The sequence below is a fragment of the Nerophis lumbriciformis genome, linkage group LG06 (assembly GCF_033978685.3).
Source record: "Nerophis lumbriciformis linkage group LG06, RoL_Nlum_v2.1, whole genome shotgun sequence".
Taxonomy (NCBI): domain Eukaryota; kingdom Metazoa; phylum Chordata; class Actinopteri; order Syngnathiformes; family Syngnathidae; genus Nerophis; species Nerophis lumbriciformis.
Window position 1 is genome coordinate 41,558,796 of NC_084553.2, and position 27,155 is coordinate 41,585,950.

The window sequence follows — 27,155 nt, forward strand, 5'->3', positions numbered from 1 at the left end:
CACTCAGAATGGAGCCATATTTTTGCTAGATTTACTGTTGTGGAAAAGACTTGGAAGAGACAAGTCAGGCTGCAACTCATTAACTGAAGTATGTTATATGGTTGTTTTAATTGTTTCCAATGAGAAAATAACAAATGTATGTTTTTAGGCATGAGTTGTGTTGGTTCTACGCACTTCTTGCTCTATAATTCTGAAAGATGATATAAAAGCTAAAGGCTCCAATGAGCCAAAAAGTCAATAAACACGTTGATGAAAGGCACACAAATAGAGGTTTCCCAGTGCAATGGGACAAGATGAGTGCTATCATTCTACCCTAATAAATGTCACTCCTTATTCAGGGGCTGTCTATCAGGCTCTTGCAGATACAAACCAAGTCAACAGAAGATGTACTCTACTTCTGTCAAAACAAAAGCTTATTTCCCTAACGTATATTTACATTTCACAACAGTGTCAACACAAAATATGCTTGATTGACAGTGTTGAGAGATTTTAGGCTGGTTGTTTATTCCAATTATTAAAACGGGAAATTGAATACATTTTATACATACATGTTATTTACTTAAAGTATAAATTAATTTGAATAAATATTGGAGAAACGTATATGAAGTAGAGGTGCATGATAAATATCCGATAGATAATTATTATGATCTGATTACATGAAAAAATAGCTCAGATAAAAAAATTAGGCAATATTATCTGTACTTTGCTGTAGGTGGGTTAGGGTGAGCAAATGAAGCGCTCCTCTCCGAAGTGCTGTAAAGGGCCTTTTAAAACCTTCCCGTGAATTCACTGTAAACAAACACGGTGTCGATCGTGTGGGACTTCTTCACAGTTTCAGACATTCCACATGCAATTTACACCAAATGTTCTGCTAACATTACGCAAGGAGAGAAAAATACATTGAGCTTCAACACATCAAACTTTTGTCAGCCACCTGAAATGCCAGCATCACTAGACTGTTTTAAAAGCCTATGAAAGCCTGCTAAAGAAGCTGCCCCAAAGCCAGCCACAAAGAAAGGTGTGCACGAACTAGAGTTAAATCTTAATTTTTAAAATGTGACATTTTAAAGAAGTTATCGGTAATTGGAATCGGTTTTGAGAAGCAGCATCTTATCTTTATTGGTATCGGCTTAAAAAAATATCATGCATCCATATTATAAAGCCCTGGTGGTGTTTGGTATAATGGTACATGGGGGCTCGGGATCTTTCTGTATGGAGTTTGCATGTTCTCCCCGTGACTGCGTGGGTTCCCTCCGGGTACTCCGGCTTCCTCCCACCTCCAAAGACATGCACCTGGGGATAGGTTGATTGGTAACACTAAATTGGCCCTAGTGTGTGAATGTGAGTGTGAATGTTGTCTGTCTATCTGTGTTGGCCCTGCGAAAAAAGGACAAGCGGTAGAAAATGGATGGATGGATGGATGGTGCTGCCTTTTGTGCAGACAAAACAGGTTTGATGCAAAATCAAGACCCTCACAGACAACATTAGAGATGTCCAGTTCTGGTCCCAGTCTGCATGTGGTCGAAATGGCAAAACGTAAACCAAATCAAGCCATGCAATTCATTTGGTGTGGCAACCACTAATGCGAAAAAGACAAAACAAATTCTAATAAAAATATAACATTGAACATTAATATTGGACTAGAGAACATAGACACCTTATAATGATTGACATATTTTATGAAATCCTGATGTACAAAAATTTACATTTTAGGACTCAAGTGCTTTAATGAAAAGGCATTTAATGTTATTACACACATCGATAAAAAACATTCTGCACTTATAATCTCCTCCATTACGGGTCTCATTATTATATTCATTGGGAAAAAACAAAGGCTGGGCAAGATTAAAACTCTGTGTGTGTGTGTGTGTGTGTGTGTGTGTGTGTGTGTGTGTGTGTGTGCGTGCGTGCGTGCGTGCGTGTGTGTCTTTGTAAAGCCATCTGCAGGCCTCTGGCTTTGTTCAACAGTGCATAAGTTGCAGGTTGAATATCAACTAGAAATCAAGCCCCCCAAACAATGCTTTTATCTGATGAAGAGGCAGCTCATTAGCATACTAATTAGATAAATGAACTAAACTGCAACTGATGTGCTGGCAGTCAGTGATGCTAACTGTTGCTTAAAATGCAGGTTAGAGAGTTAAACACCACAAGGGCTTCCTAAATTTTTTATTTTTTTTTAAGGAGGTAAAGTACTTAACTATATTATAGCGTGCAGTATGTTAAATGTCACTGGCTGTTTATCAGAGGGTTTGCCTGATATTTAAAGGTTAAAGATTCCAGAAGTTAAATGTGGGGACTCTTTTCATACTTATCCAGTAACCTTCAAAGTGATTTACCATGGTTATGGGGGCATAAACACATTTAACAACTACAGACACACAATGATCCCACCAATTTCAGACATTTCGGCATCAAAGCCATCAAAAAACAGCCGGTGTTTGTGTGCGTTTTTATACAGCAACACAACATCCTCCGGATAATTACATCTGTGGCGACACCAGTGTAAATAAAATACTCATGAACGACAATTGCTTTCAACACAACAAAGTCTGATTGACTGTCGAGTCTTAAACCTCCGATCGTTTTTCTGATTTTGGGAAACTATATTATAGTTTTAGTAGTGCTTCTGGAAGACAAAAAGAGGAAATAGTATCATTTTTTGCAGCAAATTTTAATAGGTTATTCCTTGGTATAGCAGGCATATTGAAAAAGTAAAAGTACAGAATTTTTCTCCAATTGTATAGTATACACTATATGATTAAACATCCTATTCCTTAGACAGAAAACTGCAACAAACTTCAGTTCAGTTGCTAATATTAGCATTTTACTGTCACACAGGCTTACTAGGATTTAAGTTAAAAGTTAAAGTTAAAGTCCCAATGATTGTCACACACACACTGGGTGTGGTGAAATTATCCTCTGCATTTGACCCATCCCGTTGTTCCACCCCCTGGGAGGTGAGGGGAGCAGTGGGCAGCAGCGGTGGCTGCGCCCAGGAATCATTTGGTGATTTAACCCCCAATTCCAACCCTTGATGCTGAGTGCCAAGCAGGGAGGTAATGGGTCCCATTTTTGTAGTCTTTGGTATGACTCGGCCAGGGTTTGAACTCACGACCTCCCAGTCTCAGGGCGGACCACTAGGCCACTGAGCTGGTCCTGATTTACTATGATTCAAATACCACGCGCTAAACAGCGTGCGCAATCTATAAAATAGTGTGTACTATTATTGGGCGTGTTGCGTGCGGTATACTAACACTGCGTGTACAATTGTAAAGTGGCGCAGACCACCTTATTTAAATGAGGATTTTGCGTGTACGTGTACTATACGAGGGATCACCACGGAGACACTCATAATTACTGCACATTCATGTTATCATGCTCATACCTGTGGCATTTATATGTCTTCAAACATGCAGGAAACATGTACCAATTTTATGGGCATTTTAGACAGAGCCCTGCAGTATACATTGTTTTTTAAACTGCCAAAGATGCATTCATTGGAAAGAGGCTTCACTTATTACTGTCATGTCTGTGTGATCATGTTTTGTTTAGTCATGTTTTGTTTTGTTTTTGGACTCCTTGTGCACTTTTGTTTGTTTTGTCACCATAGCAACCCATTAGTTTTCACCTGTCATGTCACGCACCTGTTTTCACTGATCATGTCACTGCTATTTAAGCTGTTTATGTTGTTCGTCCTGGTGACATAATCCTTTCATACCATGCTTCTTCTGACACACCTGCTACCTCGTTTTGTCTTCATGCTCCCATAGTTCCATGCCAAGTAAGTTTTTGTTTATTGTTCATAGTTTCTGCCTTTGTGCAAGTTTTGTTTCATTAGTCAAGTTTGTTCTCCGCGCCTTTTGTTTGCTTCCTTTTTGTAGTCTGTTAGTGTTAAAATAAAAATATGTACTTACATTCACGTCTTGCCCGCGACAACTTTCCTTTGCATTCCGGGAAAACAAACCCCAAAGTCCACGTATTGACAATTACTCTATTCAACACGCAAAAAATGCACACCTAAAGAAGAAATATTTTAATAATATATATTGAATCTAAAAAAAAAAAATCATTAAAAAAATATTAAAATACCTCAAAATGCATCAATTGAATTTGTTTTAAACAGCCCCTTAATTCCTCTCGCTGTTATAAAATTGTAAAATGATGTTGCTGAATAGACAATATTTCTAATATTTTTTATTTCTGACTGTCCAAAATGTTGACACACACACGTAGGACGGAGGATTCTCATCTGTCCATCGTTTGTCTGTGCAGCGCGAGCTCTGATCTTGCAGCGGCGTGTGGAACTGTCAGTTGGCACGTCCTTCCCACACGTGCTAAATAAAATGCAAAATAGTGCTCGCAAAACGGCAATGAGTGTTGATCAATCACATTGCGCGTGCTAAATAAATATATTTGCATCTTCTCCTCCCAGTGTTGCGAGCTTTTTAATGATCAGCATATATTTTGCATATTAATGAAAACAGAGACGCAAAATGGATTGCAATGTAAATCCACTTTGCACACGTCTAGTAGATCAGCCTTGCGTGTGCTATCAGGTTTGCACGTATTTTAGTACACGCAAACCTTTAGGAAATCAGGCCCTTAATGTGTTAATATCGAACGTTCTTTTTGCATCATTCGTCCTTACACTACGAGGACATCATTAGTATTTAACTCACTTATATTAGTAAAAAAAAAACCTTTGAGCACACAAAAAGTCAATGAAAACATTATTCTGTCCTTTAAAAATGTGGTTCAGTGGGACACAAAATCTTATTTTGAAACTAACACAGAAAACTGATTGAGCCAGAGCATTTGGTGAAGAGTTTTTGGCGTACCGCAGGGAGAGGAAAATGAATGGAGCCTCACCCGTGTAATCCCCCTCTCCTTGGCAAAACCAGGGTTGCTAGGCAACCCAAAATATGAATAGGCAGGGGACCATCCTGTGAACAGACCCATCTTTAATGGGCAGCACACACACACACGTGTGCGTGCGCACACACACACACACACACACACACACACACACACACACACACACACACACACACACACACGGTTTGGCTGAGCTGTAAAAAAGCTACTGTGACCATCTGACATCTCAACATTGGTCAGATAAGCTGCCTGGGATACCTGGAGAGTGTGCGTGTGCGTGTGCGTGTGCGTGTGTGTGTGTGTGTGTGTGTGTGTGTGTGTGTGTGTGTGTGCGTGTGAAGTAACACAAATTACACACAACAGCAGGCCAAATTCTATAATATACATCATGGTCTTGATACAGTGAATATTGTATGTACCGCCTTCCTATCCATGTTGGAGACAATCATAACATATTAGACTCCCTGCATGTGTCCTCATCCTCCCAAACACTTCACAGCATCTGTCTGTATGAATTTTTAACTTTCCTTGTCAAAACAAAAGGAGAAGCAAAAAAAAAAAAATCCCATTATTTGTGTGTACTACAAAGAACTGTCAAACAGCGAGAGAGGAGTGGAAGGGTTGTGTGCAAGCGAGCGGGTAAAGGATGGGCTGGGTCGTTTGGGTTGTAGTGATTTGGCAGATTGTGAGTTGTATTGAATTTAATGCTAATTATCAGTATCACAAAAATTAGGAGTGACATTGGAAGTGATGGTATTTGCGACTGTATGTATGTGTGTGTGTGTGTGTGTGTGTGTGTGTGTGTGTGTGTGTGTGTGTGTGTGTGTTACCTCGGATACAGCCCAACTCCAATCTCTTGCAGCTCTCCGTCACTAATGGTAAAACAATTACACGTCACCTGAAGGACAAAAAAAGGTTGAAAAGTAAAGAGATGAGAGAGAGAAAAATATGAGCTAACTAGCTTTAGGGAACCAACATTAATTTTCATCATTTTCAAATTGACGTTGGCACGCTTAAGAAAGAGGTTGCTAGATAACTAATGTCTTTCTCCAGTATACTTCGGAAAAGTGGTATGCAAATAAAAGTGTGACTTAATGTTAACTTGTTTATTTGAATATAATAACATGTTTTGTAAGGAAATATAAAGATTATAAGATTGTATTGTAGCAGTGATATATTTTACTCATGTATTGATTATTTAATTTGCCTGCACAAACCATAAACCTACTAAAACAATAGCTTAAAAACAGTTTTTTCAGAAGCTGAATAAAGGGCTGATTAATAAGAAATTATTATACTAAAATGATTAGGATTAGTTTTTTCTAAAATGCAAGGAAAATTTGATAGTTTGACAAGTATATTTACACATTTTATTTTTATTGTTCTTATATAGTGGGGAGTTTATCTATTCAACTGAAGAGAGTACCTGGAATCTATTACACTTTTAATTTTTTTCCCACTTTCAGATTTTCACACTGTCGCCTCAGCAAGACGATCACATGAATGGTTTTGGTTTAGTTTTTAAGTCCAATGTTCTTCCTGTCCGGGAATCGAACCCTTGCCCTTAACCAACCAGGAAAATCTAACAAAATTGTATAATATTTTGAAATATTTAGTATAAGAATATCTGGTGTGTATTGAAATATAATATATATATATCTCTGAGCTGCCACCTTATCGTGGTAGAGGAGTTTGCGTGTCCCAATGATCCTAGGAGCTATGTTGTCCGGGGGCTTTATGCCCTCTGGTAGGGTCTCCCAAGACAAACTGGTCCTCGGTGAGGGATCAGACAAAGAGCAGCTCGAAGACCTCTATGAAGAATACAGACGAAGGACCCAGATTTCCTTCGCCCACAGTCGGGTCACCGTGGCCCCCCTCTGGAGCCAGGCCCGGAGGTGGGGCCCGATGGCGAGCGCCTGGTGGCCGGGCCTGTCGCCATGGGGCCCGGCCGGGCACAGCCCGAAGAGGCAACGTGGGTCCCCCCTCCAATGAGCTCACCACCCATAGCAGGGGCCATAGAGGTCGGGTGCAATGAAAGCTGGGCGGAAGCTGAAGGGAAGGGCACTTGGCGGTTCGATCCTCGGCTACATAAGCTAGCTCTTGGAACGTGGAACCTCACCTCGCCGGGGGAAGGAGCCTGAGCTAGTGCGCGAGGTGGAGAAGTTCCAGCTAGATATAGTCGGACTCACTTCGATGCACAGCAAGGGCTCTGGAACCAGTTCTCTTGAGAGGGGCTGGACTCTCTTCCACTCTGGCGTTGCCGGCAGTGAGAGGCGATGGGCAGGGGTGGCAATTCTTGTTGTCCCCCGGCTCAAAGCCTGCACGTTGAAGTTCAACCCAGTGGATGAGAGGGTAGCTTCCCTCCGCCTACGGGTGAGGTGACGTGTCCTGACTGTTGTTTGCGCTTACGCGCCAAGCGGCAGCTCAGAGTACCCACCCTTTTTGGATTCACTCGAGGGCGTACTGGAGAGTGCTCCCCTGGGTGATTCCCTCGTTCTACTGGGGGACTTCAACGCTCATATTGGCAATGACAGTGAAACCTGGAGAGGCGTGATTGGGAAGAATGGCCACCCGGATCTGAACCCGAGTAGTGTTTAGTTATTGGAATTTTGTGCTAGTCACAGATTGTCCATAACAAACACCATGTTCAAACATAAGGGTGTCCATATGTGCACTTGGCACCAGGACACACTAGGCCGCAGTTCCATGATCGACTTTGTAGTTGTGTCATCGGATTTGCGGTGTCATGTTTTGGACACTCAGGTGAAGAGAGGGGCGGAGCTTTCTACCGATCACCACCTGGTGGTGAGTTGGCTACGATGGTGGGGGAGAATGCCGGACGAACCTGGCAGGCCCATACGCATTGTGGGGGTTTGCTGGGAATGCCTAGCAGAGTCTCCTGTCAGAGAGAGATTCAATTCCCGCCTCCGGAAGAACTTTGAACATGTCACAAGGGAGGCGCTGGACATTGAGTCTGAGTGGACAATGTTCCGTACCTCTATTGTCGAGGCGGCCGATTTGAGCTGTGGCCGCAAGGTGGTTGGTGCCTGTCGTGACGGTAATCCTAGAACCCGCTGGTGTGGTGAGGGATGCCGTCAAGCTGAAGAAAGAGTCCTATCGGGCTCTTTTGGCTCATAGGACTCCGAAGGCAGCAGACAGGTACCGACGGGCCAAGCAGTGTGCGGCTTCAGCGGTCGCGGAGGCAAAAACTCTGACATAGGAGGAGTTCGGGGAAGCCATGGAAAACGACTTCCAGACGGCTTCGAAGCGATTCTGGACTACCATCCGCCACCTCAGGAAGGGGAAGCAGTGCAATGTCAACACCGTGTATGGTGGGTATGGTGTTCTGCTGACCTCGACTGCGGATGTTGTGGATCGGTGGAGGGAATTCTTCAAAGACCTCCTCAATCCTACCAACACGTCTTCCTATGAGGAAGCAGTGCCTGGGGAATATGTGGTGGGCTCTCCTATTTCTGGGGCTGAGGTTGCCGAGGTAGTTAAAAAGCTCCTCGGTAGCAAGGCCCCGGGGGTGGATGAGATCCGCCTGGAGTTCCTTCAGGCTTTGGATGCTGTGGGGCTGTCTTGGTTGACAAGACTCTGCAACATTGTGTGCACATCGAGGGCGGTACCTCTGGATTGACAGACCGGGGTGGTGGTTCCTCTCTTTAAGAAGGGGAACCGGAGGGTGTGTTCCAACTATCGTGGGATCACACTCTTCAGCCTTCCCGGTAAGGTCTATTCAGGTGTACTGGAGAGGAGGCTACGCCGGATAGTCGAACCTCGAATTCAGGAGGAACAGTGTGGTTTTCGTCCTGGTCGTGGAACTGTGGACCAACTCTATACTCTCGGCAGAGTCCTTGAGGGTGCATGGGAGTTTGCCCAACCAGTCTTCATGTGCTTTGTGGACTTGGAGAAGGCATTCGACCGTGTACCCCGGGAAGTCCTGTGGGGAGTGCTCGGAGAGTATGGGGTAACGGACTGTCTGATTGTGGCCGTCCGCTCCCTGTATGATCAGTGTCAGAGCTTGGTCTGCATGTCGGCAGTAAGTCGGACCCGTTTCCGGTGAGGGTTGGACTCCGCCAAGGCTGCCCTTTGTCACCGATTCTGTTCATAACTTTTATGGACAGAATTTATAGGCACAGTCAGGGCGTTGAGGGGATCTGGTTTGGTGGCTGCAGGATTAGGTCTCTGCTTTTTGCAGATGATGTGGTCCTGATGGCTTCATCTGGCCAATATCTTCAGCTCTCACTGGATCGGTTCTCAGCCGAGTGTGAAGTGACTGGGGTGGGGATCAGCACCTCCAAGTCCGAGTTCATGGTTCTCGCGCGGAAAAGGGTGGAGTGCCATCTCCGGGTTGGGGAGGAGATCTTGTCCCAAGTGGAGGAGTTCAAGTACCTCGGAGTCTTGTTCACGAGTGAGTCAAAAACTAGTGTTGGAATATTAAGAAGCTTTTGGTCATTGTCTCTTTGAACTACATCATAAACTTTAAATTTACAGATGACATTTACAATACTATTTTGGATACCTTCATTATGTTAAATGTACTTCATTCCACTGTCTTGATCAAGTAAAATTGTAAAATCAAATTTCACAATACTGCAACTTCAATAATGTTTATGTTTCAATGATAACCTAAACAATTCCGTTCCAGACCACAACAACAAAAATTTTAACGATTATGACTTGTTCAGTTTCAGTTTATTTCGAACATGCAGACAATGCAATGTAATTCATCACATAATTCCAGTTGTTTCATTACAGCATGTCCGAAAAGGAGTAGGAAGAAACTGATCTTATTTAATCCTACCCCTTTTTATACCATAGCAATTTTATCCTATTTCCTTGTTCTCTGTAACATAACAGTGAACAAATAAATAATAAACAAATAATATACCATAGCAAGTAAACAAATATTAAATACATAAATGATCTGTGTCTCAATAATTAAAAAAAAAGTTTCAAGATATTAATCATAATTCTTGTTCTGTGTACTTTGTGAACACTTGTAGTTTGAACCGTCTCTTAAACTGAATCATATTGGTGCTTTGTTTGATTTCTTAATCCACTCCATAATTTAATTCCACATACAGATAAGCTAAAGGTTTTAAGTGTTTTATGAGCATACAAATGTTATCAATTAGATTTTCCTCTAAGGTTATATTTCTCCTCTTTTGTTGAGAATAATTGTTGTACATTCTTGGGTAGCAGGTTATAGTTTGCTCTGTACATCATTTTAGCTGTTTGCAAATGCACCAAATCGTTGAATTTCAATATTTGTGATTTAATAAATAAAGGGTTTGTATGTTCTCTATATCCAGCATTATGTATTATTCTAATTTATCTTTTTTGTAACACCGTTAGTGAATGAAGCACACATTTGTAGTTTCCCCATATTTCTGCACAATAACTCAGATATGGTAACACGAGTGTCACTGTTAATCAAAATTGAGCATTAGGGTCATATTTGTAGGCCTGGAAATCGATTTTTTATTCTATTTCCTATAAACCTATTTTCAAATGCTAAGGTACTGCAACCTGATAATTATTATTTTCTTACACTGAGGCTACGAACCACCTGCCGCTGCTGACCGCTTTATTGAAATGCCGGTGTTAATAAAGAACGCGTGGCAGCTGTGAGTGTTTGTTTTTATGTAGTAGACATTGGTGAAGCGTTGGAGGGAATATGAGGCATCTGGCGGGCTTATTTCGATCCATCTTGAGTCAATGAATTCTAATTTAACACAATGAAATAAGAGGATCCCGCAGCAAACAATAAAGCATGCGTTCATAGCAGTAGGTTTTTATTGCGCATCACTACCGTAATAGAATTTGAGCTTCTCTTCACAAAATACACCATTATCCATTCCCTACATCATCAAACATTTTGTCTGGAGGGGGTTTTCTTCTTCTAAATGGTGCTTTAAATCTCAGTGCACACGTCAGCTTTTTGTTTTTTTCGTTTATTCTTGTGTCTGCCAAACATTTTCACATTATATGCATTTTTTTCTTTCTTTCTTTCAAACCTGTAGAGAAAGTGAGATAGAAGCACTGGCTCGCTGAAGGGTGTGGTGAGAAGGCTGTGATGTGGAAAATGGAGGAACACACCCTGCCTTAAGAAATGTCAGGCACAGAGGGGAAAGAAAAAATAAAATTTCCTTGAGATACATTTTTGACCTCAGTCAGCAGGTTCTGAAAACAGTCGTTGTCATCGGCTTTGAAAGCAGTAGTATATATTTGATATTTTACTGAGACGTAAAATTGTTCTACAATGGAAGTCATGCACATTCAAATTCAACCACAATTTTTTTGTGATGAATACGGCCACAGAATTGCACAAAACGTGACCATTGGCATGTGACTTGCATTATGTCCTTGTAGTTTGCCATATAGGTTTGATTGTTTTACACTTATAATTGATTAGCTTGTTTCTACATTTAAAATAATACCTATAGGGTTGATTACATTTTTATGATGGCAAAAGGAGTATTTATATTTCCATTGCAGTGGTACCTCAAATTACAAGTACCCTAACTTATGAGTAATTTGAGATATGAGCTGTCTCTTGTCTTTTTGTTGTGATTTTAAGGGGAACTGCACTTTTTGGGGTGAATTTTTTCCTATTATTCACAATCACTTTAAAATGCATTCAAAAACCGCCAACGATACTTTATACATTTATGTTCCGTAACCTATATAATAACCAAGCTGTAGCGAGATTGTTATTGTAAGAGTGAACACGGAGGAACTCTTTTTCCAGCGCAGTAATTAATTCACATGCTTAAATATTAGCTGTAAAAGATAGCTACAGCAAGAGGTAAGCTAGCTTCTACGTCAGCACCTGAATCCCATTTGAGTTTGTAACGCACAACACAATCTGCATAAGTCCTGAAAATTTGCGCGTGTCCGCCATTGTAGTCCGTTCTTCTTTTTCTCTATCTTCTTGTCATGAGGCATTTATCCTCCCCTGTTGCCATTTATAATATAGATTAGCGGAAAGTTCTAACTTATATCTCGCTATGGAGGCACTAAAAACTACCGGTGTAGTGGGTTTACATAATTCACCCACGGAACTTTAGTTATTAGACAGTTGCGGTCGGACGGTTTTTCACGGGACACATTTCCGGCGTTGTTGTTGCATTAGTGAGTCACGGATGAGGAGCTACTGCTAAGTAAAGTCTGAATGTCAATAGAACAGTTAGCTCTATCTTTCGACCCTTCTTCGACTCCCGTCCTTTCACGGTACACTGGTGCAACAAAGATGACGGAGAGAAGACGCTGTCGAAGGTGAGCCACGTAAATAAGACCGCCCACAAAACGGGGCATCCTGAAGCGACTGTCAGAAAGTGACTTGAAGATGATCTGTAAAACATAACCTATGCAACATTTTGACCAAAGAACCACCATTACATGTTATGTAGACCACAAGGAAGGGTTTTCAATTTAGAAAAAATCTTAATATGACCCCTTTAATGCGCCCTTTAATCCAGTGCGTCTTTTGTATGAAAATAGACCTGAATAGACACGCTCATCGGCCGTGCACCTTACAATCCGGTGCGCCGTATGGTCCGGAAAATACGTTATTCAGCTTCAAAAATATAAGGTTGTGAATCCTCATTTGTCCAAAAATAGTCATCTTCGTTGTCTGTTACCAAGTCTGCCATGATTACAACACACTCGTGTTTGTTTACGGAAGTAGGAATAGACATTTGTTGCCGGAAGTCGGAAGTGCGCTGCTATGGAAACGGAAATTAATGCGCTGAGGATCAGTGTTGGGACTAACGCGTTACAAAGTAACGCGTTACTGTAACGCCGTTAGTTTCGGCGGTAACTAGTAATCTAACGCGTTATTTTTTTTTATTCAGTAATTTAGTTACCGTTACTACATGATGCGTTATTGCGTTATTTTACGTTACTTTTGATATAGTATCGGCTAGAAACAGAAGCGCTGCGGTGTCGTCTTCTGAATCTTCCTCTGTCACAAGCCGGAGAGAAGAAAAGAGGCGCGGTCTATGTGTGTGTGTGTGTGTGTGTGGGGAGGCACACAAGTGAAAAAAAAAAAGTTGTTGGCACGTTCAGTCCACACACAGCGTGGTCATGGCGAGCGGAGTAACGGAGGAGCTTGAACGCCCCCGCCATTGAATCGGTGTGTTTATAAGTGCAGACTCGGTTGTGCAAAACGAGGGTTTTAAACACATGCTGAACATGCTTGAACCACGTTACGACATCCCGTCGCGCACCCACTTCAGCAATAAGATTGTGCCAGATCTTTATGAGCAGGAGAAGAAAAAAGTTGTGGATGAACTATCCCGAGCATCATCTGTTGCGCTCATGACAGACGGGTGGACGTCCAGCGGAACTATAAGCGCTCACTTCATCACAGCAGACTGGGAGATGAGAAGACACGCCCCCTCTACGAGAGTCACCTTGCGCAGGTACTGACACAAGCAGTGGAAGATAAAGATATCCCAGTCACACGTGATAATGCCAAAAATCAAATAGTTACAGAGAATGAGGCAGGACTGGGACCACAGATAGGTGCTTTGCACATGTAGTGAATTTGGCATCACATCTCAGTCAATAGGATGGAGCGCCTCTTTGGGAGGATCAGGAAGGTTTCTTACTTCCACCCAAGCACAACAGCTGCTCATGTGCTTAAGACAAAGCAAGAAATGCTAAAGCTGCCTGCTCATACATGATGTCCCAACGAGGTGGAACTCCATTTATGATATGTTGGAGCAGCAGGCAGCTATATACTCTGCATTGACCCACAACACCCTGAAGACAAATGTCACCCTGTCTGATGATGATGTGAGAGTGGCAGGTGAGGTCCTCTAGGTGCTTAAACCCCTCAAAAGTGTTCCATCTCTACTGAGCACTGAAACTTCACCATCTGTGTCAATGATCCTGCCACTGAAAACAAGGATTCTACAATCCATGGCTCCAAGTGTGGAAGACAGTAGCATCACTCCAGATGTCAGGCTTTATTTCACTACCTATGTTTCAAGGAAGATGATGTTTCTTCTTATGTTGCACTTAAACTTGTTTTTTATTAATGGTCATTGGTCCAAGTTTAAAGAAAGGAGGAATGCCTTTTTATGTTGCACTGTTTTTCATTAATTATGTTAAAAGGAAAATAAAAATGCATGTCAAGTTGATCAACAGATTGTATTATTCTCCAGTGCAATAACAGTACTGAAATGAAGGCAAAAAGGGCATTAATGGGAGCTTTAAAAAAAAAAGAAGAAAAAAAGAAGTAACTAAATAGTTACTTTTCACAGTAACGCATTACTTTTTGGTGTAAGTAACTGAGTTAGTAACTGAGTTACTTTTGAAATAAAGTAACTAGTAACTGTAACTAGTTACTGGTTTTCAGTAACTAACCCAACACTGCTGAGGATATAAGTTCCGGTAATGCATACAATTACCAAAATACGATAAACATTGTACATATTAAATATTGTTCTGAACGTGTATTTTACTACTTTATATATATAGACTTGCACTGTGTACATAAAACGTTGATGGAGAGTTTTAAAGTTTTTTTTAGGGGGCTTTAAAGGCTACAACAGTAACTCCCAATAGCTGCATCTTCCAAGCGTTTATCATCTTTAAAAATCCTAAAAAAAAAAAGACGTGTTCTTGCCTGTCTTAATGATTGTGAACGACAGGCAAAATTCCAAAAAAAGTACAGTTTCCCTTTAAATTGCAAGCATAATTTGACTCACAAGCATTTCTGTCACCTGTTACGTGCAATATACTGTATGTATTGTGCAATGTCCCTATCAAATAAACAAATAAAGAGACCACAGCCAAATATCGACACAATCCTACCTTCCGACCACTGGAACTAAGAACAGGAGGTGAGTGCGAAGGTCGACACCCGCCGAATCAGAAAAATAAACCATAAACCATGTCCATGTCCTACCGTGTATAGACTCTGTAAAGCAGCCCCACCGCAGTCTGTACCACTCCGAAGTACGATTTAGCTTCCGTGCCAAAACAACATCCACACAGCGGGCATTAATCAATGAAAATATAGAGACGCTTCCGAAAGGTCTGCCCTAAGTGTTTCAGTTTGTTATTTTTTCCTGACTCTCAATCTGGATGAGCGATTATAGCCTCGCTCACTCGGTCTAATGCAGATATCTGTTGGTCAACAACAAAATGTCTGTGTCCAACATAAACAACTTTCTAGTTCCTATTGTCACACGATGTAGTGTTGCGGCTGTTGCCAGATGTCGCGAGAGAAACAAGGAACCAGCTCTTATGACCACAAGCCCAGAGTCTCTGATAAAAGCGGACTTGGCAACACTGGACGAAGAAGCAGCCCGAAGGAAACACCCCATTAGTCCGATCCCCAAGGTAAATGCTGTACAATATCATTACATCATTTTACAAAACTCCTGTAATTGTTTGTCGTACATCCTATTGTATTGATTTTCAAACAGTTCAACACTCTTATCTAAAAGTTCATTTTTCTTTTTAAATGCATGTTACATCTTAAATGTGTGGTGTTTTGGGGTGGCCAAGCACGGATTTCAATGGGTGGGGCTGATTTTAGATAAGAGTGTCTTGAGTTACAAACTTGGTCAAGGAACAAATTGTGCTCATAAGTTGAAGTATCACACTGTATTTGTATTATGTGTTATGAGAAAAAAAATTCTAACAAACATACATACAGTATGTAGCCCAAATAGGTTCGTTATGATTTCTTATTGAATTTATTGTGGCAAACTTGAGCTAATTAGAGAATGGTCAAATGCACTACCGCTTGCTCGGAAAGGAATGCACTTTATTGCACCAGCAATAGGAAACAATGACTTACTAAAGGGAAAATCGTGGGAGGGTCATGACACAGAACACCAATCAAACACATAACATCAAAAGCACACCACCAAAAAAGTACAATAACACACAGAGAGACAATTACTTAATGGAGGAAACAATCAAGAGGCAACTTAGCGCAACCAATATAGCTAAGCACTACACTAACTACACCTTATTAGTATGCGCAGTGAGACATGATGGGAACAAGGAAATGCTCCCCAGCATCTCTAAACATATAACTTATATATGATAAATCGTTGTGATAATAAGTTAACGTAAGCTAAGTAACACATCCATTGCTGCAAGAAAAAAATAGCAAGTTCCCATTCGATGCATTGTAAATGCAAGTGCTGCATTAAGTATTCACACATTAGATAATCGTTTTGATGACGCTGGAGCTGGATAGGAAGACTGAGGCGGCGTGAAGCAATACGAGAGACGTCTCATTATAGGCTGCTTTGCTCGCTTCTGTCATGCCAGTTCGAAGAAGTCATGAGTGGATGGTTTATGTCCTTAACGGGGCGGAAATTGAGAAGCAGAAATATTTCTTGCCAATCTGGCAAATAATACAAATGCCATTAGATACAATAAAAGGTTGTGTCAGAGACAGAGACAGAGACAGAGACAGAGACAGAGACAGAGAGAGAGAGAGAGAGAGAGAGAGAGAGAGAGAGAGAGAGAGAGAGAGAGAGAGAGAGAGAGAGAGAGAGAGAGAGAGCGCTCTATTACTATTTTGGTTAAGTATTAATGATTTAATTATTGCTTTCTCATCCCTCAAAGGACAAACATTCCCCAAAACAGCAAAGTGAAACATCTTCCTTGTCACTGTTGCAGGCTTGCCTACACCACAACAAAGTGTTAATTATCTTTAATGTATCTTTCTGTCTTGGCTCAGTTGTGTTGGCTGCCTGTCACTCTAACTGGGCCACGGGTACCAAAATAAGCCCATCACGTTCAAAGTAGTGTCTTTATTCCTGTCTCTATAAATATTTCAGAGCTGTGTTTGTTCTTGAAATAGTGGCAGTTCATTGTTGACATATTAGTGAAATAAATCATATTCAAGGCTACAAAATAACAGCTATTATAACATTGGCAGAATATTAGGTTTATTATAAAACTAATGCTGTAAAACAAGACTAGCTTCAACAAGCAGCACTATGAGGAGAAGAACACGACTAGAGGCAGAAAAAATATTCTGGATATTTACAATATAACGTGAAATAGCACACTCACTTTCAAAAGACTCCAGTGTCACCACGTGTCCTCCCTTTTAATTAAAGTTAATACGTTTTATTGCTTTGAGATTTTAGGGGTCAACTTCTTTTTACATTATTGTAACACTCAACAGTATTAAAGTAAGATGTGTGGAAAACATCTGCAAATTTAGTTACTAAAAGGTAGTTACTGTGATTGGATGGCAACATGTAAAGTACATTACACACGACATACTGTACATTAATGACTAAACACAATTTATATAAGCAAACAGTGTGCACGCACAAATGGAGTAGTTAAATATATCAATCATCATCACTTGCCTCAGGGTGTTTGAAATGGAATGTGACACTTCTCGGTTTTGCTTTTTAATGACTCATTTCTTTACCCATATCCTATCATCTCTTGAAAGAAATAGGAAAAGAAAGATGACGTGTTTTTGTGAACTTGATTTGATTATCAGCTGATGAGCTCAAACATATGTTAAGTACACACACTCCCACACAGTCATCCTACAATCCATGCGTCACTTACAATCGTATCTATAAGCAACCGTGTGTCTACCCTCGTATGTGCGTTTTGTGTACGTTAATGTGAAACATTTGTGGATGTCCTACAACCCTTTCAGCCAACATTGTAGTCAGTTGTGTTCACATGATCCGTCTTAAGCCAACTACTTTACTAAAAGGTCATATTTTGAATATCATTATCAATGGTTATTAAGATTCAGAAAATGCACCTGCCAATCAACATTCAAATAAAAATAATGGTGGCACAGAAATATCTGTGTAAACGTAGAGTTATTTATATACTAATAAATAAATAAACACACACCCCAAACACCGTTTTCATCTTTTTGTCGACATTTGGGCTCCACTTTACATAATTTAAAATAGGGTTGTACGATATACACGACATATGATATAAATTATATGCATTTGGCCGATGACACGTGAAAATAGTGTCAAAGCGATTTGAGTACCTTGAAGGTAGAAAAGTGCTATATACTGTAAGTATAACCGATTTACCATTTACAATAAAATTACATTAGCATGTGAGGAATAATATCAAATGAAATTGTTGTATAGATCTTAACTCTGTTCCACTACTATTCCTTGATTTAATAAATACACTATTTAAATAACAGTGTAAAGAAGTGGTCACTAACTTTTATGAGCCCAAGATCCCATGGTTTCAGCTAAGCAAGATTTATATTACCGTATTTTCCGCACTATAAGGCGCACCTAAAAACCTCAAATTTTCTCAAAAGCTGACAGTGCGCCTTATAATCCGGTGCGCCTTATATATGGACCAATATTGAGCCACAACAGGTCTCGCAACTACAGGATGCATAATGTAACCCCAGCCTCTACTGTCGCGTCGATTCTATACGCCTTATAATGCGGTGCGCCTTATATATGAACAAAGTTTTAAAATAGGCCATTCATTGAAGGTGCGCCTTATAATCCGGTGTGCTCAACAGAAGAATACATTGTAGGTACAATAATATGGAGTCTGGACACTGTTTTAGTATGAAAAAAGACATTGTAGAAAAAATTGCATCGACACTGAAACAAGCGTTGAAATAATGTTGAATTAAAAAATAAAATACAGATATAAAAATAACTGAGGCAATATGTTGTATCATGACATGTTTGTCAATGCCAATCTTCAGATTTCTTTTAAAGTGTCAGAGGTTTTAATTTTTCACTTTCTGTTTCATATTCACTTTTCCTTTTTTTCCACTTTCAACTTACTGGCAGGTATTCCACATGGAGAAAGGGGTCTTGGCTGGTGAGCGCGTGAACGCACATCCAGGTTTTGAGGAGTGGAACTACCACCACTATTGTACTACCTACACTTATACACACTTATATGCCAATCAATCTGACTTTTTTCAAAAAGCAGTTCTGGTCCCCAGCTCTTGTAACCATCCAAAAATAATGTTACGCTTTAGTGAATGGAGACGAGTCACGCAGTAGCACCAAGTGGAAAACGGCCACTCAAGCTAAAGCCTGTTTCCCTTTAAATTGCCCATAAGGTCATTGATCATAATGACCTGTACTGGAGCCTATTGGTCATAATTGGCTCCAGTACAGGTCGGGGCCGACAATAGTAAAACATGATTTATTTTTTTTTACAATCAAAACTCTTCATGTCTGTGGGGAAAGCTGACGCCTTCCGAGTCACTGTTTAGTGAATTGTGATGTGGCACAAAAATTAGCCAAAAAACCCCGCAGTGTCTCTTTTTTTATGTCTGCCAGATTTATTTAGCTCGGTTACATTGAGGTCTTAGTGGTACTACACTAGTAACACCAGTCGATAGCGTATTAAGAAAACACTAACCCTCTAACTCGTTCAGTAGATTATAAAGTGTGTGTTCTGGATTTTTTTCTACAGGTCTTTTCTTTTTTAGATTTTAATGTAAAAAATAGTCTAAAGATCACCACCATTCCCTTTGCTTGTAGGTCAGTATTCCATGTTGAAACGTGTCAGGTAACATTTGTGTGTTACCTGACATGACCTGACCTGACATGACATGACTTCCCCCCCAGTGTGCTGGGGGGGGAAGTACATCTAAGAAGGACAGCTCCAGACTGGAGAAACTGATCAGGCGGGCCGGTTCTACGATCGGAATAAAACTGGACTCACTGGTGACGGTGGCAGAGAAGAGGACTCTGGAAAAACTAGTGAACATCCTGGATGATGCCAGTCACCCTCTGCATACCGTTATCAGTAGCCAGAGGAGCCTGTTCAGTGCTAGACTGCTTCATCCCAAGTGCAGGACTAATAGACTCAAAAACTCCTTTGTCCCACACGCCATTAGACTGTACAACTCCTCTCTGGGGGGGAGGGGGGTACTAGGATGACAGGGGATGCAAGACAATAACAGTGCAATCGTTTTTCATAACATGGTCACTACTGTCTAGTTTCTCTTGTTATATTCTTATTTTACTCTTATATTTTTATTCTCATTGTTGCTTTTTATTTTTATTCTATTGTAATATTTTTCTATTTTGTTTCCATTAATACCCCCATTATTTACTTTTTATTTTTTAAATTCGATCTCAATTCTGTACACTGCTGCTGGAATTTTAATTTTCCTGAGGGAACTCTCCTGAAAGTATCAATAAAGTACTATCTATCTATCTATCTATCTATCTATCTATCTATTTCCACCCAATACACTGAAAATATTGTCTGACAAAAAGCAAATTCAAAAAGTATATAAATGAGAAGACATAATTAACCTTTTGAAGCAGTTTGCCATGTGTGTTTTTGTGTTACGGTTGCTGTGGTGGGTGCTATGTTTTTTCTTCTTTGTTTTTGTAAGAAAACACTCATTCTCGTGGGATTTTTGGCTAGTAGGGTGAGAGTCTGAATTGGTGGTGGGACAGAATTGTTGTTTGTGGTGGTTCGTATTGATATTGTAGCACAAAGCACAGACAGCGGTCAAAACTGTTCAATGCCTGATTTTCTATCTTTTAGTGTGTTGTCTGTAACAAATTAGAAACTTCTTCAAATTTAGAAAATCTTTATCTGTGTACCCCGGTTTAGGTGTTAATTTAGGTTTTATGAGAAAATAAGTAAAAAATCTTGACTTAAACTAAAACGTCACAAACAACAACGAAACTCGTACGTCAGAGCTTATCAACTGGTGACCCAGAGGCCAAATCCAGGCCAGCCCCTAAGTTCAGTTCCAAACTTGGGAGAAAATGTTTTGCTTCAAATGTTATAAAACACAAGAGCGTTTCTGTTGCATAGAGAAACCTGAACCAGTGTTTACACAGAGGTAGATCCTCACATTGCCATTTTAACCTCCTAAAGGCCAGCTTCCACTTCAGTGGACACTTGTATTTTGCATAATATGGCTTTTTTTCCTAGAAATTTTTAACTGACAAAAAAATTGACCAAAATAAGAATAATAATGAAAGAAGAAGTCCAGATCCCCGTCCTAAACTTTCTAGAAAGGTGGCAGAAGAATTTAGTTAAACAGCCCTGTTGTATGTAGACCGAGGAACTCCAGTAATCTGATTCTTTTTCTGCACAGGGATCGCCGAAATGAAAAGCCCTTTTAGTATTAACTCTGTCATAACTTCTCTCTCACACACTCATCGGCTAGAAGGAGAACCAATACAATCACATTGCTACATCTCAAGCCCGAGTACAAACCCCGTTTCCATATGAGTTGGGAAATTGTGTTAGATACAATGATTTGCAAATCATTTTCAACCCATATTCAATTGAATGCACTACAAAGACAATATATTTGATGTTCAAACTCATAAACTTTATTTATTTTTTTTGCAATTAATAATTAACTTACAATTTCATGGCTGCAACACGTGCCAAAGTAGTTGGGAAAGGGCATGTTCACAACTGTGTTACATGGCCTTTCCTTTTAACAACACTCAGTAAATGTTTGGGATGTTTTTTAAGCTTCTCAGGTGGAATTATTTCCCATTCTTGCTTGATGTACAGCTTAAGTTGTTCAACAGTCCGGGGGTCTCCGTTGTGGTATTTTAGGCTTTATAATGCGCCACACATTTTCAATGGGAGACAGGTCTGGACTACAGGCAGGCCAGTCTAGTACCCGCACTCTTTTACTATGAAGCCACGTTGATGTAACACGTGGCTTGGCATTGTCTTGCTGAAATAAGCAGGGGCGTCCATGGTAACGTTGCTTGGATGGAAACATATGTTGCTCCAAAACCTGTATGTACCTTTCAGCATTAATGGCGCCTTTACAGCTGTGTAAGTTACCCATGTCTTGGGCACTAATACACCTTCATACCATCATAGATGCTGGCTTTTCAACTTTGCGCCTATAACAATCCAGATGGTTCTTTTCCTCTTTGGTTCGGAGGACACGACGTCCACAGTTTCCAAAAACAATTTGAAATGTGGACTCGTCAGACCACAGACCACTTTTCCACTTTGTATCAGTCCATCTTAGATAAGCTTAGGCCCAGTGAAGCTGACGGGGTTTCTGGGTGTTGTTGATAAACGGTTTTCGCCTTGCATAGGAGAGTTTTAACTTGCACTTACAGATGTAGCGACCAACTGTAGTTACTGACAGTGGGTTTCTGAAGTGTTCCTGAGCCCATGTGGTGATATCCTTTACACACTGATGTCGCTTGTTGATGCAGTACAGCCTGAGGGATCGAAGGTCATGGGCTTAGCTGCTTACGTGCAGTGATTTCTCCAGGTTCTCTGAACCCTTTGATGATATTACGGACCGTAGATGGTGAAATCCCTAAATTCCTTGCAATAGCTGGTTGAGAAAGGTTTTTCTTAAACTGTTCAACATATTTGCTCACACATTTGTTGACAAAGTGGTGACCCTCGCCCATCCTTGTTTGTGAATGACTGAGTATTTCATGGAATCTACTTTTATACCCAATCATGGCACCCACCTGTTCCCAATTTGCCTGTTCACCTGTGGGATGTTCCAAATAAGTGTTTGATGAGCATTCCTCAACTTTATCAGTATTTATTGCCACCTTTCCCAACTTCTTTGTCACGTGTTGCTGGCATCAAATTCTAAAGTTTATGATTATTTGCACAAAAAAAATGTTTATCAGTTTGAACATCAAATATGTTGTCTTTGTAGCATATTCAACTGAATATGGGTTGAAAATGATTTGCAAATCATTGTATTCCGTTTATATTTACATCTAACACAATTTCCCAACTCTTATGGAAATGGGGTTTGTATTTGATTGGATTGGATCAGATATGTGTGGTACAAAATCACTACTCCCTTTTCCCAATTTCAATAAAGAGGCTTTACAAAGGATGCAGACATTGTGAAAAACTGGAAAATTCAAATATACCCTGAAGGAATGTTTGAGAATATTAAGTATTTTAGAAAACTGCAAAGTTTAACACAAATTTTAGTCTTCTATTTCATATCAATAATACTTTAACAACAGATTACTGGAGCTCCTTGTTTGGTAGTTTCTAGATGACCCGACTTCTTTAACACTGCTCTACCAACCTACTTCAGATAGATTACATGTAGACTGTATCCTACAAAATGCATTATCGTAATCAAGATTTATGTCCTGCTTCGTTTGTAGATACATTGTCATTAGACATACAGTACATGACATAATTAGCCTCATTACAAACAAAGCACCTTTTGTATAGCTTAGATTTGTGTGTTCACTTCACACACTCACACACCCACACACACTTAATCCCTAAGGTTGTAAAACTGCAATTATCTCCCATCCTAGGTTGACCATTAGGTTACAGGTCAAATGCTTCATGTAATTATCTGTTGTATATCCATTATGTGAGTTTATGTGTGTGTTGCAATGCTTAGACATTACAACTGCACAAATGAGTGCTCACAAATTGATATGTGACATGCGTGTTCCTGCATGTTCTAAAGCAGGGGTGCTCATTACGTTGATCGCGAGCTACCGGTCGATCTCGGAGGGTGTGTCAGTCGATCACCAGCCAGGCATTAAAAAAATAGTCCTAAAAATGAGCGATCATAAATCTTCACTATGATGTCAATTTCGTCACTTGATTGACATTCACGGCACCGAGGGTCTTCTGAGATGACGCTGGCTGCTGCCAGCTCATTAAAATTACCGACTGCAAGGCGAGAAACACTTTATTTCAACAGACTATGGCGCCGTACCTGTCGTCAAAACTCCAAAGACCGACTGCACAGTTGCACAGTTGCGCTAACAAAATAAGAGTCTCAGAAAGCTGGCGTGCACAAGCTAGCAAGCTACGGAGTTTGCCGATAATGTATTTCTTGTAAAGTGTATACAAAGGAGTACGGAAGCTGGACAAATAAGATGCCAAGATGTGGTATTGGACAGAAAGGAGAACTTTTTTTCTCCTCCATTCGAAAATGCGGACGTTATCAGCACCACTGTCCAATCAATGCAAGTCATCACAATCAGGTAATACACCAACTTATATTCTTGTCTTCGTGAAAGAAAGGAATCTATATGTGTTAAACATGCTTGTATTATCTTTAAACACCTTTAACTTATTAACAATATTAACTATATGTGTTAAACATGCTTGTATTATCTTAAAACACCTTTAACTTGTTAACAATATTAACTATATGTGTTAAACATGCTTGTATTATCATTAAACACCTTTAACTTATTAACAATATTAACTATATGTGTTAAACATGCTTGTATTATCTTTAAACACCTTTAACTTGTTAACAATATTAACTATATGTGTTAAACATGCTTGTATTATCTTTAAACACCTTTAAGTTGTTAACAATATTAACTATATGTATTAAACATTCTTGTATTATCATTAAACATCTTTAATTTATTAACAATATTAACTATGTGTTAAACATGCTTGTATTATCATTAAACACCTTTAACTTGTTAACAATATTAACTATATGAGTTGAACATGCTTGGATTATCTTTAAACACCTTTAACTTGTTAACAATATTAACTATATGTATTAAACATACTTGTATTATCATTAAGCACCCTTAATTTTTTAACAATATTAACTATATGTGTTAAACATGCCTGCATTATCATTAAACACCTTTAACTTGTTAACAAAAACATATATTTCATAAATAAGTAAATATAAATTATATATATGAATGAGGTAGATCCCCACGACTTGATCAATTGAAAAGTAGCTCGCCTGCAGAAAAAGTGTGAGCACCGCTGTTCTAAAGGGTGTGGCTATAATGGTGTTTTATGAGACAATAGTCACGCAAGCACTTTCCATCAGCTGATCATTTGAATTTGTTTTTAGTCATATTGGGCATATAATTATGCTTGAAGTTACTCGATGGGATAATTGTTCAAGTGACTGATTTGTTGCGTCCCTGATGAGTTGATCTCAAAAGGCTTTGAAAAACTTGCTATCATACAAGTAATACAGATATCCTCAAAGATTTATAATAATTGGACAAATGATTAATAATGTATGGCCAATTAGTAGCTACCGATAAGACCCCTGTAAATACGTTTTGCTTTGTGGCAACCATGTTTTAAACCAGTCTTGCTCAGATTTTACAAACAAATGCTTGTCAATCACCTAAAGGTGTGTATCATATTTCACTGTGATTCGGCTCAACACCCTATTGTTGGAGTGGGTATTTTGCAAAGTGCATTGAGCTGTGTGAGAAAGTTCACATCAATCTTAAGTATAGGGTCAAACTGATGATGATGATCTCTTGTAGCAATTATTATTAGTTTCTGGTATTTTGCGTTATTTCCTATCCAGCACTCTTGTTTTTGTTTTTCCTCCTAATGTCTGAGAGCTGATTCCCTCACATGTGCTTTTTATGCCAGCCCTGTCCTCTTCGCCTGCCGTCTCTGCATCTTGGGGTCAAGACCGAACAACATTGACACAAAACATAACACAAGCTTTGGGATTTCATAACAGCACCACTATATATTTGTGTATTTGTCAGAAAAATACCTGCACAAGCAACACAGGAGAGGCTTGGAGCGATTCTGGAGCAGAATAATTGACTTACACAAGCTGTACATACAGTCATGCCACATGAATGTACTGTATGTTTAAAGTAAGAGTTGGGAACAGCAGTCAACAAAGATTATTCTTACGTTTTCTCAATGCCAAAAATGTCTCTATCCATATGCTGTACCATATGTGCATGTAGCCTAAATTTGCTCTCTGCCCATCAAGCACTTCTAAACCAACACTCCAACTACATGACTGTCCTTCACACAAGAGCAACTCCCAATTCCAAATGTGTCATTAGTATGGATACATGCAATCAGTGTTAGCTTAACTGTGACATTTTAAAGACAAATATAATACATTATAAGCACCCCACCATCCTTACAAATTGTTGGTTTTAGCGGGGCCTAACAATTGCATGCATGACAATTGCCACTATTTGTAAATATCAATTAACACTTATCAAGCAGACTTTGGCTGTATTTGTGAGATTGACAAGATAGATAAAGTAATACGGTTCTGACAACAGTTGTTTAGTTATAACAATAAGGGTTGCTTTCGGCAATGTGCAGTATAAACAATGTGTGCGTACACTACAGTGATAAAACAGAGGCTGACACAATGGAAATTGCTGCCATCCATCTCCTTGTGTGCACAATGGGAGACAATGACGCTAGAGTGACATTAAAGCAAGGATAAGAGGACAACTGAAACATTGTTTACTCCACAAAAGCAATGCTTAAATGCCTTCAAGGTCGACACAATTATCAGGTTTTTTATTTATTTTTTTAACTTTCAAAGGCATTGACTGTTGAATAACTAAGTAAATAAGCAACAGTGCATTATTCATCACTCCTTTAGTTTTGTCTGTAGTGATGCTATCACATTCAAAATGCATGATACTCAATAATTCATTTATCTATTCAAACTTGGCTTATTAAACTCTGCAGAACAAATGCAACAAATAGAACTAAGCTCTCACTGATTGTTACCCTGGGAGACACACAAACACGCACACACACGCACACACACACACACACACACACACACACACACACACACACACACACACACACACACACACACACACACACACACACACACACACACACACACACACACACACACACACACACACACACACACACACACACACACACACACACACACACACACACACACACACACACACACACACACACACACACCAGTTAATTAGTGGAAAGTCACGGCTGATATTTTTGTCTCAGGAACAAACGGTGAGCCCTAAGGCAGAGAGGAGATTGGCTAGAGAGAGAAAACAGATGCAGGCCAGGATGAACAAGGGTTGGATCAAAAACGAAGGCTTCACGAAGGAGAAGAAAGGGAAATTAATAAACTGCAAATGGAGGAATTAAGTTTATTTTCTATTTTAATGACCTTTAATGAAATTCCAGAGTAATCCGCAGATTTGTTCTCACTTTGCACATAAGAAACTTACAGTATTCTACTACTGAATGTCACAGTATCAGATGTTGTAGGTTAGGGCCAAATCCAGCACACAAATGACATTAGGCTCCATTTAAGTTCAAAACTTGTGAACGATTAACATTTCTGTTACAAGTTTCCCAAAACACAAGGAGACATACAAATTAGGGTTGCACAACATAGACATTACAAAATATAAAATATATGAATTTGGCTGACAATAGGGCTTTTATTATTATTATATGATATATGATAATGCATGTTGATGACACATTCTAGCAGTGTCCCGCAAACTTGACAGCGACAGACAAACCAACGTGTC

General features: G+C 39.8%; 1 protein-coding gene across 4 annotated transcripts in view; it reads right to left on the reverse strand.

The window, feature by feature from the left end:
- The window catches only part of smyd3 (SET and MYND domain containing 3), a 136,998-nt gene that overhangs the window by 27,745 nt on the left and 82,098 nt on the right, over positions 1 to 27,155 (reverse strand). For all 4 annotated transcript variants that reach the window (XM_061964362.2, XM_061964361.2, XM_072913374.1 and 1 more), the window contains exon 6: positions 5,706 to 5,773. In XM_061964362.2, the coding sequence (XP_061820346.2) occupies positions 5,706 to 5,773 (68 nt within the window). The remainder of the gene's footprint in view (positions 1 to 5,705; positions 5,774 to 27,155) is intronic.